The 19,156-nt window shown below is 40.0% G+C and overlaps 1 protein-coding gene and 1 long non-coding RNA gene across 9 annotated transcripts in view; one reads left to right on the top strand and one right to left on the bottom strand.

Moving 5' to 3' along the window:
- LOC111251007 (calsenilin-like) overlaps positions 1-19,156 on the top strand; it is a 108,656-nt gene that overhangs the window by 10,551 nt on the left and 78,949 nt on the right. For 2 of the 8 annotated variants that reach the window (XM_086989495.1, XM_086989494.1), the window contains one exon: positions 4,399-4,470. The exons of 5 other annotated variants lie outside the window; for them this stretch is intronic. In XM_086989495.1, coding sequence (XP_086845621.1) covers positions 4,399-4,470 — 72 coding nt within the window. The remainder of the gene's footprint in view (positions 1-4,398; positions 4,471-19,156) is intronic. One more of the 8 variants, XM_086989496.1, reaches the window with a different exon arrangement.
- LOC147755160 (uncharacterized) lies at positions 11,161-18,300 on the bottom strand. Its single transcript, XR_015327899.1, has 3 exons — positions 15,530-18,300; positions 13,799-13,993; positions 11,161-12,103 (listed from the first exon to the last, which is right to left on the bottom strand). It is a non-coding gene; the product is annotated as an uncharacterized LOC147755160 (long non-coding RNA).

Genomic DNA, 19,156 nt, shown 5'->3' with positions numbered 1-19,156 from the left:
TATATATAGCAAAAAAATCAAGTGCACACTTAACATTTTATGACATACCTGTAGACACTGTTTTTGATAGAGTCGAAACATACCTACGTGGAGACACGCTAATTTAAGGATTGCCAAGGAGCAAAGGGTAGGAACTGCGGATGTAGCCGTTGTATTTCTGTGCGTGTATAACACGACTTGGAAACCTTTCTGAAGAGTAGCGTAAGCGGCGCGGCCAGCAGGGTTGATCGGCAAAGGCCGGCTGGCTAACAGGCAGTTGCTAAAGCTAAGATAGAGTGACGGTATGGGTTTACGAGCCATAGAATTCATAAAAGATTCACAAGAAGAAGAAGCGAGCGACTACCGAAAAAGCAGAAAGGTTACGAGGAATATAGCTATATACAACAACTATACGCTTAATTCGTGCAATCATGCATAGAAGCTATATACACTAAAAAAGTGCGAGGCTTTTCCAACAGAAAAAGAGCTCGTCTCGAATCGTTGCCAGTGGTTCTCGCCAATCCAGATGCAGTACCACAGGTTGACGCGTGAGCTTTCGGGCAAGCAGTTTTCGAGCACAGAGTCATAGCGCACTCAGGATGAGCGAACGCGCGTATGCATAATTGTGCACGTGAACCATGTGCATGGAGGGGTGTGTATAGCGGAAATGTTTGTGAAGAGGCATGCATCCAATGGAACCTACATTGAACAAAACTTTTTGCTTTTAGCTAGGAATAAGGGTTGTAGATGAAGATTTACAGGAGGTATTCATAGTTGAGTTTCCATTGCTTTTTCGACCGCGTTGTATGTGCCTGTTATTAAGCCGCTAGATTTATTAAAACGCAGATGAATTATAAAATGCATACAAAAAGGTGCGGATATTTTTCATACTGGTATCCGATAAGACAAGAAATTATATAAATATCCTAGCCAAGAACCACATTTCGTAATGCTAAAACTCCATCAAGGTTCCCTTCTGATTAAATTAAAAGTACAACACTAATTAATGTGGACCCTTTTACACCGTTCTATCTTTTGCCCTATGGCAGTCGGCAAGACTACAAACCTACAATCCTGATCTTTCCCTGTCGGTAAGTTTATATATAAAGAGAGACGACAGTAAAGAGTTTTGCCTCGTGTCCTGTTTGCCCATTTTGGACCCATTTTGCTCTACAGGCGTTCCAGAATAGACACAATGGCCCGGAACATCCGTCGCTTAAGTTGTGAATCTTGCACTGCTCAGATTGTGATCGCTTTTTCTATGACAATAATTTACTACAGACATCTTCTATTATAGTGCTGATTTTTGTTTTAACTGGCCACTAACCTTCGGAAACCTCAGTGGAACAAGCCATATACTGTTGATGATAAGGAAACAAGTAACGAATGTTTAACAGCATTGTGCCAATAAGTTATACCCAACCTGAAAGCTTTGGGTACAGTTCCTGTGTAGCAATGGAATAATTTCTTCTTCCTACTCTTCTATTTGAGTGTTCCTCTCACTCTATTTGATAAAATGCATTACCATGATTTATTATATTATATATATATTATACTTTACTATTATATATAAAAATAATGAAGAAAAATAGCGCGTCGTGAGAAATTTCAAGTTTCCGCAAAGTAGACGTACTTTCTATTTGCTTAGCTAAGCATGAGCTAAATAATATTTATATTATTATTTATTTAAAAGTATATTTATGTAATATTTGCAAAAAACATCAGCAGAGCCAAACAGTGTCACATGCGTACTTTGCGAAGATGGCGACCAAAATAAGGACAACGAACCAAATTGAGTATTTCTGCTGTTTTGGCAAATGCTACAGTGAAAGAATTAGCCTGGCCGGTGCGAGACTAAGAATACCGGTACGGCTGGGAAAGCGCCGATTGAGTCCATGGACAGATATCGGCGATAGTTTTAGTTTTATGGAAGGTCGGACGCCAGGGTAAGCGTACAGCCGCCATCGCCAGGAAAACGTAGAAGAGCTTGTCCGGGTTTACTCGTCACAACAGTTTTAAGCAGTTTTCCCCTGCTTTCTTCCCAAAGTAGTTCCCAGATGTCCACGCGCTTTACGTTCTCCTTTCACTATACGTCTCCTTCCTTTTTCAGAAGAAAATAATACAACCACAGTTTGTCTTCGTCCCCCCCCCCCTCACGAATGGCTGCTATTGCTCTTCTAGCTGAAGAAAGGCAAGAAGAACAAAGAGAAGCGGCGGATGGGCAATCGCAGAACTCCAAAGTCAGCCTTGAGCTTGACAAGGGTTTGGTCAGTCGGTCAGCCGGAAAGGGACACTGCGTACCAACGAGGGTTACCCTTGATCCAATATTTTCGTGTGAGTGATTTGCTGCTGGCTCAAAAGTTGCTCAGATCCTAATTTCTGCGGCCTTCCAGGACCCGGAGGTTATACGCCTACGCACTAGTAGGTAGTGACTTGTCTGTATCACTGTTGATTTAGTTGTTCGATAAGATTGACAGCAATAAGTAGTAAGCTAAAGACAGAAAAAAAGCATGTAATCAAACATTATGTATAAGTTAGCCAGTTTACCCATAATGTGGGTGGCAACATTTTCTCAGGGGACATCGATCTAGGAGACAAATGTCTGGCCAATGGCATACAACAACCTGGCCCATTAATGATTGACCTTTTATATGGAGACATATCCCCATGACGGAACAGCTGATCATGGTGGCTTTATAAAGTTGTTGGGAGTAACTCAGTAGTACTCGATGCGCTAAGTGACATCTGAAGCTTAATCGCTTGTGAATCAACAACAACGAAGAAGTGCTTCCAATTTCAAAGCGACTTAGAGTAAATTTCAAAAAATCTTTGGTTCATTTAATTTATCAAATACTTTTGGTATCACAAGCAAATAGTTCACACTCATATAGCGTTGATAAAACGACTAGTAATCATTTCGGCTTTGTTTACTTCGATTGGACTGTGAAAACGGCGGAAACCCAGTAAAAAGGCTAAAAAAATTCTGTTATACAGTATTGACTGATATCATGACCACTCGCCACTTAGATTGCCAAGTTGGTGCTTGGCTTGTCCACGTTTAAAAACTACCATAGGCATCTTCTTTTTGATAATTTCTATTTTGTTCACTAAACACCGAACCTGAAGGAACTCGAGACCTTCTTGAATCCTTACAAGGTAGATTATGGCCATATAAGCGAGTGTAATAGCTGATACGCTTTCTTTGTTTCCCTTAGGTTATTTACGCAATGCGCGACACGCGCGAGGTCCGAGTGTGCAATCTGCCATACAAAGTTTCGATTATACACTTGTCTTTTATATAAGAGTAACGCAGGTGAGGTAACGCAACTGAGGATCTGACTATACACTATAAGCTCTATTGAAAAGTTTTATTTGTTGTATACGTGATTGGTTCCGCAATAAGGTTCTTTAAGTAAAAGATTACAGGTGCGCGAATATAACTGGCTCTACATAACAGTATAATGCAAATAAAAAATAACTTGGTATCAGATGAATAACAGGACTAACTAATAAATATGAGTAAATAATTGAAGGGCTGTCATTTTTGAACCGACGGCCGCCCTTCCTTTCGTCGCGTAATTTTGGATTTAATACACGAATAAATGGCTCTTATTAGAAATTAACTTTTAGAGATATCTGCGTTGTTTATTAACGGTCCAAGTAAAAATTTCTGCGGTCAGTGTCCACATAAGATCGACAGGGGATGACATAGTCGCACCGAAGCTATGTTTTGACTGACGGCGAGTACTTTGTGAGTGCGGCCCATTCATCTGATGAACTTCCCAAGTCACTCAATCGATAGATAGATCGCTTCATGCGTGGCCAGTTATACGTGGCGCTTGTGGGCGCTCCATGAATTATACATGGCAGTCAAGTCCCTGACCAGTTACATCGGAATGAATGGTTACCTTATCGACTATCGTCCATATTAATTCCATTTATCTCAACTACGCATCTGAAATATCTGCCATCTGTCCTTGTATAGGTAAATCAGCTCTGTTACACTATGCCTAAGACAGTACAGATATTGTTTACATCGAAGTATTCAAGTTTTGCATGACGAAAAAGGAACTTTCCGACATGATCTAAGCGATACTTTGGTCCATTACAAATATTCGTGTTTTCGGTACAAAACCCCATATAAAAATGTCTGTCACCGTAATTCAAAACTTACTAATATAAATGTTGCGTGATTGTGACAAACTTACAACGCAATAGCAAAGGAACAAGCGCTTAGGTGGAACTCTGGACCAGTAGCGAGCTCGCTCATATATATCATTTCACTGACACTCCTGTGAGCAAGCTCAATGAGTGCTTAGTATAAGATACAGACAGCCTAGGAACTTGAACTTTGCTAGAAGCTGATCTCAAAAGTAATTACTGATAAACACGATATTTACTTGATATTATATATTTTAGCAGGACACCACAGTGAACGTATAGACAGCTTGGACCTCGACCTCGCATTTTCAGTCCCAAAGGTTTTTGTCGGTAAGTAGCAGTTTTTCAAGAATTTAGGCAGGCTCTGCTTAGTAAAATGGAGCAAGTTACGAACGTTCCCTTGAGCTCGTAGTTGATTGTTTTCGAAGGTCTTTCGGTGCGTTGCTGTACGTTCTAATCTACGTATCTTGAAGAAGAATACGTGTGCAGGTACGCGTATCATGCTACCCGTTGGCGACAGCACCGACGATACCTTTTGACGACTCAAAATAATGAAACCCCGTCATAGAAGGTAGCGAACGTAGTTAGACAAGAGATGGAATTGTGCGCGCTTGCAAATGCGCAATTAGTGTTGGGGTTTATAGCGATGGCGATCAGAGCCCCAAGACTTGGGGAAATACATAGCGTAGTTCCAAACAGAACCGTTATCCAATCGGTCAAAGTGCTGCTACTCTGGCCTCGTACGGCCTGTTGCAACTTTGTTTTTATGTATTGGTTTGTTGCAGTGCACGTCGAACTGTACCTGCAGCAGGTATTACGCCAAGGTAGGCCTGATCGGTAATTGAATAGAAACACGATTCGCGTTCTTGGATCCGCCTATGGATAAAAGAAAACTCATTCGTGATCAGACGCATCCATTAAATCATCTAGTGTAAAAAGCCCAGTTAAAAAAAACATCATGACAAATAGCTCGAACAGATTTTTTCATCATTAGAAAATACTTAAGTTCCAATAAACTAGTATTCAGATTTAATTATACGTTGAGGTAGTATTGCTTCCGCACCTCCAGGCCCGAGATTACGATAAAGGATGGGCATTATATTGGACTTTAAACTAAATTTAGATTCGATAACAGGTGGGTAACGCGCTTAACTCTCAATTATAGGATCGCAAATTGAACTCCTGCGTAAAGCCGGAGATATTTTAGGCTACTATAGATCATGATTTCAGCTTGTCGCACTGCTACGTTTAACCGTTTGAGTGCAGGTACTATTTACAAAATAGTTGAAATGATTGCTCACCGTGCCGACAGTATTATACACTGCAAGGGCATCAGTGCTGCGAAGTTATAGCCCTCACAAAAGATACTGAAAGGTAAGTAGCTGGTGAATTTTAGTTTGAATCAAAATGAACGACAAAAGCGAAACTTGAGGAAAACGCTTTCCTATAGCTGGCTGTATCTTCTAAAGATCACTGTCAGTGCTTGGCTTCAATATGTGGCGCTCAAACTCGAACCCCTCCTACTATAAAAGCGACAAATGTATTTAAATTATTTGTTTTAACTATAAACTTTTTATTTTAAAACAAAAAAAGAACTTGCATATGTTTTTTTTCGTTGATAAAATGGTCATTAGCGCAAGTGTATAATATAACTATATCTAAAGGGGAAATCTACACATGAAAAAATATATTACGATAGATATTGGCAGTATCCATACTTTCAACGATATTTATGTACCGCATATACGAGTAGAAGCTTGTTCTATTTAGGCTAGGGAATTGGCGTAACATTTAGTTATTCTGCTTTAAGCCCGTAAACCAAAAAACAGTCCGTGGGCAAAGTTTATTTAGATTATTTTATCAGTCGCTGGTGCTGCTAGCCTACTCGTTCAATTGAATTAGATCGATGTTACTCTTTAGTATCGTATCTAGAGCCACCTCTTTTTTACATATATAGTAACCATCGTTCCAACATTATATTGGCTATACGTGAACAGCGTCTACCATACGCCGTTCCGTGAAAGTTAAGACATTTGCTCTCTTTTCCTATGTCCCGTTTATAATAACTGCAACTATAGCCCGCTATAATTAGGCTTATTTATCGTCATGTGTAACAGGTAACGCAACGAGCGATCTAAAGCAATTTAGACAAAAATGTCCCTTTTTCTATAGCTGCCAATAGTATTTTTTCTCGTCTCTAACCATCTAACAGCTTAAATCAAACGTTTCCGGTAAACAGGCAGTGAATCGGGCCAACGTAAAGTGGTCGGCCCATTTATTCGTTTGCTTTCATGTGAAACTACGTACCTTCCTTTTCTAAATCAAGTTCATCCCTTAGCTATACAATAATGCTTACCTATCTCTAGTTAAGTTAGTCTATCTCAGCATCGGAGCTAAATTGCTTTCTAGAAGCCGAAATTCTAGATTGCTCTACACACACATATATATATTTTTTTTTTACCTTTAGTCTTTGAAATTTTCGCGAAGACACGCGTCAATTCGTATAATTAAGTTAACCCGTATTACAAAACTGCCCCTGTCGTCGAAAAGGAAACGTGAAGATACAAATTGTCGACGGTTGACAACTAAATATGGACGATGGACATGGGAACATCGCATAAATCGAATCTTCCAATAAATGAAGTTACAAGAAGAATGCGTCATATACGTTACATACGTATTAGATATCTGTACAAGAAGATATCTTCGAATTTTTATGTAACTCCTTGTCATTCCATAACGTTTGATTATTAAACGGATTGCATATGCCCGGTAGGTTTGAGACGAAACTTTATATCGGTACAAGTTCCCGCCGTTCCAACAGCCCGATTAATAGGTTAGCAAGTTTGTTACATTGAACAGTGAGTGTCTCAACTATCTTGAGCTGCAGTTGGCAATGGAATCGATATGAGTAATCTTTTTGCAGAATTAGAAAATTATCTGGATTTGTTTTTTTGTTATTAAACGTAAGCCCATCATGTCAAACCACGGTAGTAGCTATATAATCATTACTATTGCATAATTTCTAAGGGTATTGATATTTTATTCAGTTTCATATTTGCATAAATGGTATGACTCGTATGTGTAATGAGTGTTCTGCTTCGTTCTGCTCAGTGTCCATGTATTAACGCTCTTGGTTTCAACAGTCAATGTATGAGAGTACGTAGCATTTAGAACTACGGGTAGATCTTCGGGCACAATCAAACATATCCATCCCTATTCGGTATGCGGTAAAGTTCGGTTATAGGAGCTAAGTTTATGACCTCAGCAAATCATATTATGTTTTTTATGTGACGGTTTTTTTTTATTTGTTCAGTAATTTTAAGTAACACTTGTTTGCATGTGTCAAAAGCTTCGATCTGCGTTAGACTACACAGTCGTGCATGCGTAAAGCTAAGCTATTGAAAAAGCGTTTCGTAGAATTCGGCAATTTTAATAATAGGACAATGGTAGTAAGGCAAATTAAAATTAAAACGACTATTGCAGTATGATGGCAAAAAATTCGATTACGGGAATGTTGAAGTCTCTGCCTTGGACATAATTCTGCGTATCGTTCTCTGTGAACCGTCAAGACACATTTCCTATGGCCATTTGTAATGTAAGCTTTTCCCCGAACAGAATGCTCTGAAGTCCTCAGGTGTTTATATACAATATTTTACGCTTGGATAAATTAAAAATAAAATTTATTTGAGAGCGCTAAACATCGGGTGCGTAAGTCCCTCTTCTATCGTAATTATTATATTTCTGAAATGACAAATCAACAGTTTAAAGTATAAAAGCCCTTTTCGTGTTCATTATCAACATGGCCATCCACTATTTTCTCAAAGAAGCCTGTTGTCCTGTACAAGCAAGCTATAATTATCGACATTGTCTTCAGGATCTCTCGTAAACTGGATTGCAGTGGTTTTTCTATGAGTTCTATTAAGTACGTCCTAATTTTAGAATCATTGACATATCAGGAACAATGCTTCCTATACTACGTTGTTGTTCTATAGAAGACGGACGATTTTTTTTGGTTATGAAACTACATTTGGATTGCATGGTGGGTCCTTCATTTGTCTAGAAGTACGTGCGTTGGAGATCACCAATCAGCAATCTTGGTACTATATCGTCGTAAACGTTACCTGTAATTAAAGTGTATTTTCACGACACAATCGTTGACTCGATATCTTCTAGTAGAAATCGAGGCTTTGCTCATATTCAAACGACGCAATAGACGACCCCAAATACTGGCTGGAATACCGGTAGGAAAATTAGGTTGAATCTAATTTTCTATGAATCAAGAAGAACAGACTTCGCAGGAATACGCAACCTAGTAAAGGTCTCCCCGAAATACTTACTGGACTGTACCACAACAATCTATTCTGATGAGTTTTCATTAAGTTAGGATAAGTTTGACTGTGATCAGGGACGAATACTTAGACGAGCGTGATATGCTATTCACATTTCGAGTAGCTGTTGTGTGCATCCTCCCAACATTGAAGCCTAGTCAACCGCAGGAAGGCTAGCACACTCTGGTCGTAGTCAAATGGTTAGGAAACATTCGTATCTAGCTCGGTACTAATACACAGAACTGGATAGATCGGTAGTGTAGTCTAACAAGGGGATTCGCAGCCATAAGTGTCTGAATAAGATCTGAATGAAGGTTTGGTACGACTTCATCGGACACGCTTGTTGGCTGGGCTACAAGTTGAGTCGAATCAACCGTTTCAGAAAAATTTACAATTTCTTTTTTAATGGGTTTGTACAAAAAAAAAAAAGAATACAATAACATTTTCCAGCAGTTTACCAACAGCTAACTATTAGAAGTATACATTGAACATTCGCAGAGAAACTCTTGCGTAAGGATCACTACAATTACTACGCTCCAATAAAACAGAAAGTTTCTGCATTCTGTTATTACGCAATGCGCGGTTGCCTGAGTCTGTTTCTTAACAACATACAACCCGAACGCAACTATCCAGATTAATAAACGTTGAAGGCCACGATCCCTTGTTTCGAATAGGGAGCCATTCGACATTTGCGTCGAGCAGTTTTCGACGAAACAAAACGAAAGGTCCACATTACCGATCGCAAATAATTCTATGCCCTTATACCTTTCCAATGAATAGGGAAGGACACGAACAGTGTTGTCGGACGTGCTTTCATATACCTTTAGTGGTAGTCTCGCCAATTTTCTCAGATTATGAAGCTGCTAAGGAGGAAATAGCTATTGAATCAAATCAATGGCTGGAAACAAGGCACTACTGTAGTTTTCGAACTATCCATGTAGCATCCTGTTGAATAGCTATTGGACAATAGCTGAACCGAATAGGCCTGCTGTGAAGTCTGCTCGTAGTCAGTAAATCATCGGTTAACGGCAGTGCTTACAGTTCTAGCTCCTATCCATGTACCCAACTTGAACACGACGACTGTTGATGTAAATCACGATGGACGATCTATCCCGTCTTTCGCTCTAATACACCACTCCACCGTACTCGTCCTGGGCGTGCTATGATCTCGTTGTACCGTTATCCAACAAGAAAAAATCCTCAAAGGAATTCTTTCACAAGGGCCACTGGGTACATCACATTATAGGGATCTACTACTCACCGAAAAGTCCCGAAATGAATTGATGACTGAAGTACATCAAAATTAGAATTGTTCATGCCGATGACGTCTGAGCTTTAGCCTTACAGGAAGTTTCAAAAAATCGTGTTTGTTGAGTATGTACAATCGTCGCGGTGCCATTGTACATTTATTTGGTGCGTTGGAATTATAAAACGTATGCAGTAGGTCATGTAAGTTAATCTTGGCCAGGCCTCCTCCGTGATACCTCAGTAGGTGACGTACTTGCCTGCTAACTTTAGGGACAATTGGTGGTCTAGGCTCTAACCCAGGCACAGGCAGACTTCCATCCGATGGAATGCCTGATGGCGATTACGGACGTAAACTTGAAACACAGAGATCAGGCTTAAACTAAACTGGAAAGAGTATATGCATTAGTGTCCTTTTGTCACCAGCCTGAATTTACGAAATAGAGATAAAAGTTGGCCATTAAACAGTTTGCGTTACTCGGTTGCCCACGTTATGAAAATATTGCTTGGATATTCCACTTAGCCCGCTTGAAGCAAACAAGGTTTTGCAATTACCGTAACTATGCATTGGTAATTCAGAAATAGTTACTCAGTTAATAGAAACTTGGTCGTACAGCTCTTTTTACTAATATGGACATTTCTTTTCTTATTTTCAGGTGAGTACGATATCTCTCTGGAAGCGAATTTTTTATGACCACCTCATTTTTTAGCAAGTTTCATAAGTGGGCAGACGGAATGCTCCATCACTGATGGGTTAATGAAAAGAATTCAAATTATGGACTGACCAAGTTTTCTTGAAGGCACCATTGTAGGATTACCACCTGCTGCTGATACGTGTTTTTATATCGTCTGATACACATTAACATGCTATTGCGCATAGCTGGGAGACCGACAGGTGTCCTTCGAGGATGTGTGGTTGTGAACGTTAGTGGTGCGAGCTCAAAAACATACAAAAGGCCATTTTTATCTCACTAGGCGTCCTTGAAGACAGCGAAAACACGCAGGAATCATGTATCTATTATATCTTGTTCAGCGTCCTCTAGGCCAAGAGTCTCTGCTGCATAAGACGGTTACGAGCATTCCTAGATTAGGTCCCGAGCGTGGTAATATTTCAATGGTGGGTCATAACCACCTCGAGCGGGAAAAAAGTTCAGCGTAAGCCGACGAAGATGAATAAATGTCTTAGGCGTTGCTTGAGAGCAATTCGGCTTAACGAATGGATGAAACTGCTGTAAGATCTGCATGAAATAACTACACTACAATGGCTACATGGGTATTTCTGTGCAACTGGTCAACTATAGTTATCAGCATTAGCGGAATCGTCTCAAAGTATCGAAACGGACGTGTTCCTGTGCACACTCCTGGACTGACTCGTAGAATCTGTTAGGTTAGTTCGAAAATACAGAATGACATTAAAGACCGCTTATAGGTAAATCTGTGCATAGCTTGATGTTTGATGCAAACATTACTGATGCCAAATACACCTTTATCTCAGAAAAGACATACGTATACGTTTATGTAATTTAATGTAATAATAATTACGCACGTCTGGGGTGTCTGTGACGCTCGAACCGGGGGAAAGGGCGGATAGTTTATAACATTATTGACTTGAAACAACTATTTAATATGAAACGTAACTTTGACTTGCCCCTAGACTCGTAATAGTGTTTATACTAGGAGATGTATAGTAAAATGCGTAGAAATTGCGGAAGTACATCGATTTCCATGATAGCTGCACGTACACTCCAGCAGCTATGAAGGCCATGGGGCCTATTAGTGAACGATCCTGAGAATGTATTTGAGAGCTTTCAATGTGAGTGATAATTGAGAAGGCAAAAATCTAAGGTCTCTGTCATCGTGGACATTTGTGGTACTATGTAACATCTATTTTACACATAGTCGGAAAACATGTTCAGGCAATACAACTGTAGTACAAGAGTAATAGTAATAACAATAATATGATAGTGATAACAGTAACGATGATTATGATGAACGGTACATAAATACTACAGGTTCAGCAGGTCACATCTTTTAGGCTGAAGATTCAAAGGACAAAATATTTTTGTCATATTATAATATAGGTGCATTGAAGTATTTGAAACGGCTTCTTAGAAATGTTTTAGATGGGTTGATAGACTGAGCTGATTTTTTATACTATTAAGTGTTTTTCAATCTATTAGACAAAAGTGTATATTGTTTTGGTGCTGAGACGGTAAATTAACTGAAGGGGACAAATGCTTCTTCTCTTTAATGCCTTTGTCGTCTAAGGCTTCGAAGGTGAGTCTCTCCGCACGCAACGAAGGATAAAATCTCGCGGCAAACTTAAGGCCAAGGTCGTTTCTCGCTTTGTCTTTGTCGTCATCTCCTTAAGGACACTTCAAAGTAACCTGCGTCGATTAAGAGAAGCAGAAGAACGAAAAGCTTTTAGTACAACTTGTTTATTAACACGAAGGGCATTATATCACTATAAAATAACTCTTCTCTTACTTATAGTGCTTCCTTATGCTTAGCCCTTTTCGCCTTTTTTGGTTCCCTCTTCTGTCGTCCTGACTTTTTCCCGACCATATAATAATGTAATTACCGGCTGTTAGAACAGCTAACAGTTATGTAGAGCTAATCCCAGCTGTTTGCAATTCTATTAATGTTATTTCTCCCCTTTCACATTATCTCATAAACAAATTGTAATAGACCTCACTGCAACAGACATGTTACACATTAAAGTATCTTCGCTAGTCCACTACAGAGCGCGCACACTTAATCTATGGGCAAAAAAAAGGCTAAACACGGTGTTTTTGGACTTTCCTTCTAAGATGCGACTTTTGATCAGCCGACCAGTGTTTCGATAAAATCTGCTTAGCCCCAACTTCACTTGGAAACTAGATTTCATATGTGGAACGAGGTCGGCAATCTAATAAGACCCGGGCGCATAGAGGAGTTCATTAGGTAGTCTACTCTGCGCCCAACGTGGGGAAGCCGAGCCAGTAGTTAGACTCGATATGGTCCCTTCGGTTTAACGGTCAGCCGACAACGCAGTGACCCACTACGTTACAAACGAAATAAACGCGAATGTAGAAAGGCTACCAAACAATTCAGAGGAATTAGGAACAATGTCATGCATGCCAGCAATAGAGAGAAAAAGTCAGTGGGTTGGGCTAAAACACCTGTAGCACCCATATAGTTGTCGTGAGCGTCGTCAGGTTCGGTCTGAATGGCTAAACGAGAAAAACAAGACATTTCTGCCTAACATGCCCTTTTCAAGGTTGGTCTATCCAATGCATGAAACAAAATGGTGCACAACTCTTCAGAGTGGCGGCCGAAGGCCTAGGCGAGAAACAGGCATAAGCACACAGAAGCTGCCAAACGTATTCAACACGTTTGGTTTTTTACGCTCGAATCACTGAGGCCACCGGCAGTGAATTTTAAAACAGGCATGTCAAATCTTTCATAGACACTTCATAAGCATAGTGAAGATTTTTTTTTCTATACACTCGAAGGATTTAACAGGAAAGCTTTTTTAACACCAAATTGACAAGGTTCCAGAAAGGAATACGTCTTAGTTTCAATTTTGTGACATATTCATAGAAGTTTTCTCCTCTATGAAATGCTATAGGAAAAATACGTGCTCGCTAATCGTACGACGAAACGAGAGTCACATTTGCGAATTATTTATTAGAAAATACGGTGAAATTATTTGTTGCCAAAGAATCAGTAGGCGTAGTACGTACAACGATATTTTCGATAATTTTCAGGCCCAAGCCTGGACCGGTTTTAAAAATGGGGTTGCCAATTGTGTTTCTTCATTCAGTTACGGTTGTCATGCGCTATATGGGTAAGCTATAGTATATCCACAATGTGTGGCATATGTCAGTGCTATGGTGACTTGAAAATTCAAGCACCTCTTACCAACCGCATTGTATGACGACTCGTAAGTCCGCATTCACTCACATACTCATCAGTCCTGATACAGATTGTAGAAGGTCGAACATATGACTCACAATGAAACGACAGCATAAATACAAAGTAGTGACCTGTCTCCCAAGCCTGAAATGTTTTTTTCATTAACGTACTCAAACAATAATTACCACTCATTTGCCTTGTTTCTTCCTTTATTCATCGAAGTTGATTCAATTTATCGCTGAACAATGTTGGATAGTATAACCGGTATCTCTTCCTTGTCGCAGGGGCAGTGGGTCCTGACGCTTTGCTAGCTCTAGTGTTACTGCTAACAAACAATACGGAAACAGAAGCCTCGACAGCCTGCACATAATAGACGAACTCTGTAAAAAAGGAAACATCAACTAAATTGATTGTCACCAATTACGGCTTGCCTCCTTCTTCTTAATTTGTTTATTTAAATTACTTAAGGACGTTCCTCCGCGCCTATGTCCACTTCTTCCCTTACCTTGATGAGCCTCCCACCCGACGCGTGCGGCAAACGAAAAACAGAAACCGTCAACCGAAATCATCTATTAATGAAAAAAGCGTCGGTCCTTCCCTCTGACGACTTCTGTGCGCGATTGTAATCTATCGTAATACATTTATTCGATCTACTTAAAGATACGTACACGTCAATCGTTAGTAATGATAAAAACTAACTATTATTAAGGTGCAGCTGATAGATTTAGCTTTGTAAGCCAAATATGCCTTTCAACTTTAAATTGAAGATAAATGAGAGATGGCAGTGAGGCTCATGAATGGATGATCTAATGGAAGCAATGGAAATAGCGCCTGGAAGGTAAACCGGACTCAGATGACCATTACCTGAGCGAAAAACTGGCATGAGACTACGCTGAGTATTAGCCCCTCGGGCACATGTAATCGATATAGCAATGACCTATTTTATTTATTTAGTTTAGTAGAGGGTGTTTGCGCATGATTTAACATGCTTAGTGTACTCTGAATCACAACAGTCTAAAGTGTACAATTTTGGCCTCTGCCAAATTTAGCGGCTAAATAATGAATCAGTGGAAGTATGAACGAAAGTGAGCTGAATTTCTCATCTAAACACTAAATCATATGTAATCATACAGTGCACGCCGCAGCCGAAATGTTACGCTAGATCTTGATCTTTGTATCTATTGATACCTCTTAACGTAAATTTCCGATGCGGAACAAGATCGGACGGGAAGTACTCGTAGACGTACGCTAATCTTCATTGGGAAGATCTTTGAGATAGCTTTATAGGTAAATAAAAATTAATTTTGTGATCAATACAATAAAAATCACGAAGGCGTCTTTTAATTTATTCAAGGGGAATGAGAAGGCTTATCGTGGCACCTGAGCCGTTTGTACTGATAGATCCGTATAGTTTGCTCAGCCATGGCACAAAGCGCTATCTATCTATATATATATATATATATATATATATATATATATGAAGCAGGTGGATTAATGACAATTCAGCCGTACCGTTGGGTCTGACGCAAGTCGCGTTTCTGGGGAAAATGGGAAGAGGACGTGCAGGGTAATGTTCACGGTGTATGGTGTTTTTCTAGATGGCCAACTACTGAATAAGCCCCCGCTTAACATGCAGCAGATGCCGTCCATTCGATCTATACGAAAGAATCATTCAAACGATATCGCATAGGATGAATGGTCCATTGGTAACTTTTTCGTCGATGTAACGTCTGTTGACGCCGTCCGTTCAACATCGAAGGTGTACATTCTATCCAACGTTGTGTTGAACGTATATGTAAGCTCGCGCTAATATAATCTAAGTAATTGACTTCTGCCACAAACGTAGCTCTAAGAACTAGTATTTTTGAAAAGGATAATTAATTATCTAGCTAGCCAAGAGATTTGATAATACTTACCCAAGTTTCACAGATTTGCTACATTTAAGTACCATAGGTTCAGCAGAGAGCTTAGAAAGGTGATTTCGCTCATAAGCGTAGGTACATGCGTACGTAGTTGCGTGGTCCGATAACTGCATATTGATCTTCTATATGCCTTCCTTTGAATTTGAATAAAGCGTTTAGTATCCAGCCAATGCTAAGGTTCACAGCAGCCAATCCCCGTACGTTGATTGGTTCTAAATTGGGTTGCTAAACTGTGGGTTAGATATTACCGGTGTTAATAGTGATTAAGATTGGCAAATTGCACTGACGCCCAACAGAGCGTTGCTATTTGCGACTACAGTGTCTGTATCGCGTACGAAACACCATTCATTTTATTATCTATGCTCGATTATTGATTCTATTGTGATAAGGCTATAGGTGTATATATGGAACTAAAAGTACACCTCGACAGCAGAACATAATGCCGATAAAGATATAATGACCGCTGAAACTTTCCATCATATTAGAGTAAACGCAATGACTCCGCATTGTGCAGAAAAATCCGATAACGGTAAACGTTGATATCACGTCACTGTATCTCAAATAACGATGCGGTAAGGTTACTCTGAGTTTAGCCCCGGTCGTTGTCGTTGTCGTTGTCGGTAAATTGCCACTGGCGTCTCCGGCGACATCTAGAGATCTGGCAAGCTGGCCCAACACATTAGAAGCGGAAACTATGGCGGGCGGTGATCCATTGTTGCTGTTCTGATTACTAGCTGGTCACAGTAGGGACTCTATCGTCCTCAGAAAGATACGTTCGTTGAAGACTGCAGCTTTTTCCGCAGCACTGCGAACTCACTTTGTAGAGGCTATTAATAGTTTGGGCAGCGCGACAATGAGTTCGTGTCTCTTTGGAAGAGCCGAAGTTTCCCAGTCCATTTCCATCGAGCGGTGATCCTTTAAGGTGTACGTTTCTCTAGAAACTGATAAACAAAATGCTATCGCCATTGATGTCACTGATGAACGCTGAACGATCTGACAATTACTGACGGAAATCAGTTAGTACTACGAGAGGTATGGTAAGCTCTCTCGCCACAATAAAGCGAAGGGCACAAAAGACGTGTGCTAAGGGACCAGTTACCAACCGAAAAACTTTTGCAAGTTTCTTGCACGATTCGTGCCGAATCCGCGCTTCCAGATCTGCCTGGTGCGTTGTGTTCTACGTCACTGGATGCGATGGCCGAACATCGGTTAGTGGTTAAGATCGGGCAGCGAGACGACATCCTAAATGAGTCGGGTGCTTCGCTGATGCAACATCACGTAATCATTGGGGAACTTCAAACGTCCGCTGATTTCTGTCGGAGTAGCACTCGTCGCCAAGACCGCAGCGTATAGCGGGTATTAGTTTGTAGCTGTGAGGCTCCATTCGCGCCGTTTTCCGTTTTTTAAACTGAATGCGGAAAGATCGATCACAGGAATTTCGTCTATACCGCTAAAGGCTTGCCGTTCTTCTAAGCTGTCGCCTACCTATCGAAACAAGCGGTTCGTTCTATTGCTAGAGCGTATCAGCCGTGCACGAAGGTCAGTTCGTAACGACGATTATACTGTTGAAGATCAACCACGAAAAGTAAACAATTAGTTGTACCTATTCGGATCTTCCTCGGGATCAACTCTGAATGGAAACATTATTAGCCCTTGAATAACTCGTCCATTACAGGTAAAATGCTATGTTCTCTAATTGGAATCTAGCTAAAAGGTCAATTAGACAACGACTTAAAATGTTGGCCAACAGCTGTTAGTGCGTTTAGAAGCCATAGAAGCTAGGAGACGGCCGAAGGAACCGAGACCTGCCGGAAGCATCGTGAAGACAATCATCTTATTCACTCCTAATAACGGGCGGATGAGCTAAGCAATGAAAATTCGTAAACAAACTCATTTGAAGTATTTCGCTTAATATTGCCACAATTCATAGCGGTATCCGGGCGATCATTATTTACGCAACATGTGTTTCGTAGACACATCATTTCTACCTAAATAATATGCTCTGTGAATTTTCGGCTCATCTTTTTCTACTTACAAACTATGCAACGCCTTTGACAGCAGCAGATCTCACGCATGCGTATTGCCTGTTCCGAAAAAATTAAGGAATCACTAGAATTCAGCTTTACCGATCATTATTTCGATCTAGAGCTCCCCCTTCTATCGTATTTCTAACGAAATTTTGACCAGGGGTTTTAAACAACCGTGTATCAATTGAACTCGTGTGGCTTACGCACGACCCGCTATTAAATATGAGCAAATCACGAGCTAATGACCTCTAGCAACTGACCTAATAGACTGTTACTTGGAGGGCCAGTCGTACATGTGCTTTTTTTCAATCTCCGAAATGCCCTTTGCATCTGCCCTAGTCGAATACAACGGCTGCCAAGATGGTCGACCGATATCTTGAATATTGTAGTTCACGTTCTGCATAACTGGCAGTCGGATGAATGGTACCCAAAGGGGAGACAACATAAGTAAGGTAGGAAATAAAGGCTTTCGTCTTTATAAAGAAAGAATTTATTGAGGTACGTTGTCTTTCTTTCCTTTTTTCGTTGGATTGTTCATTTTAAATTTAACCTTTAGCCATCTTTTTCTTTCTCCTTATTTAACGGCCGACCTGAATTTGTCGTTTTCCACTGAGACGGCACTGACTTTGCGCTTTATGTCAGGAAGGGTCGGCTTACAAATCGGAGATATGTAGACATTTTTTGAACTCTGATCTGTGCCGTCGAATCAGGAGACTGAGTGATCGACGAGCGTGTTCATTTGCTTTTTCTGACTCGCTTATTCCACAATCAGTATTCTACAACTTTTTTTCTATTCTATTATCAGGCAAGTAAAAAAGGCTGTAAGGCTAAATGTCCGTCGTTAGGAAAAATGGCGTGACATATTAAAATATATTCAACAGTAATTTTAGAATTTAAGAAAAATTATGGTGCGAGAATATGGAGAAAGGCCCGTATCATAAAAAAACTCGTGCATTAAAGTTAACAGGATCTGCACACATATGGATATACGCACGTAATGGATATGCGCAAAAGTGAGCCTTATGCCCATATGTTAAATAATCAGCGGGAGTCGAGTAGCTTAAATGGGTAGCATATAAGATATAAAAGTACGAGACTCGTGCCGTTTACGTCTTAATCAATGCCCCGTTAGCGGCCAACTGAATGTTTCAAATCCAAAAGAAATACGTTATCGCCATTTGCAGGCGGGCATTTTGGAGATGTGGCAGGAAGTGGGCTTTCGAAACCGTTAGAATGACCCAATGTAAACGAGTCGTGCAGGGTTAGCACGCTATGAGATAAGACGTACGACGCGTCAAAAAAGCACAAATCGCAAAAAACATTGTTTAATATTGTCTCACATATATATATATATATATATATATATATATATATATATAAGCAAACTGTTGCTTTTATTACAACTACTCTAGAAAGTAGTATAACAATATACAAGTAAAAGACAATATAAAAATAGCAATACATTCGAACACGCCTATAATACTGAAAAATAGTTATAATTTTTAAAAATTATAAACTATTTAAATTCAGAATGAATATAATAGTAATTATCATACAAGAAGGTGCTACGATTATGCTCAGAATAAGATTATTA

The sequence above is a fragment of the Varroa destructor genome, unplaced genomic scaffold (assembly GCF_002443255.2).
Source record: "Varroa destructor unplaced genomic scaffold, Vdes_3.0 BEIS01000005.1, whole genome shotgun sequence".
Lineage (NCBI taxonomy): Eukaryota > Metazoa > Arthropoda > Arachnida > Mesostigmata > Varroidae > Varroa > Varroa destructor.
The sequence above is the reverse complement of the archived record's forward strand: the minus strand, read 5'-3'. Positions and strand labels throughout refer to the sequence as shown.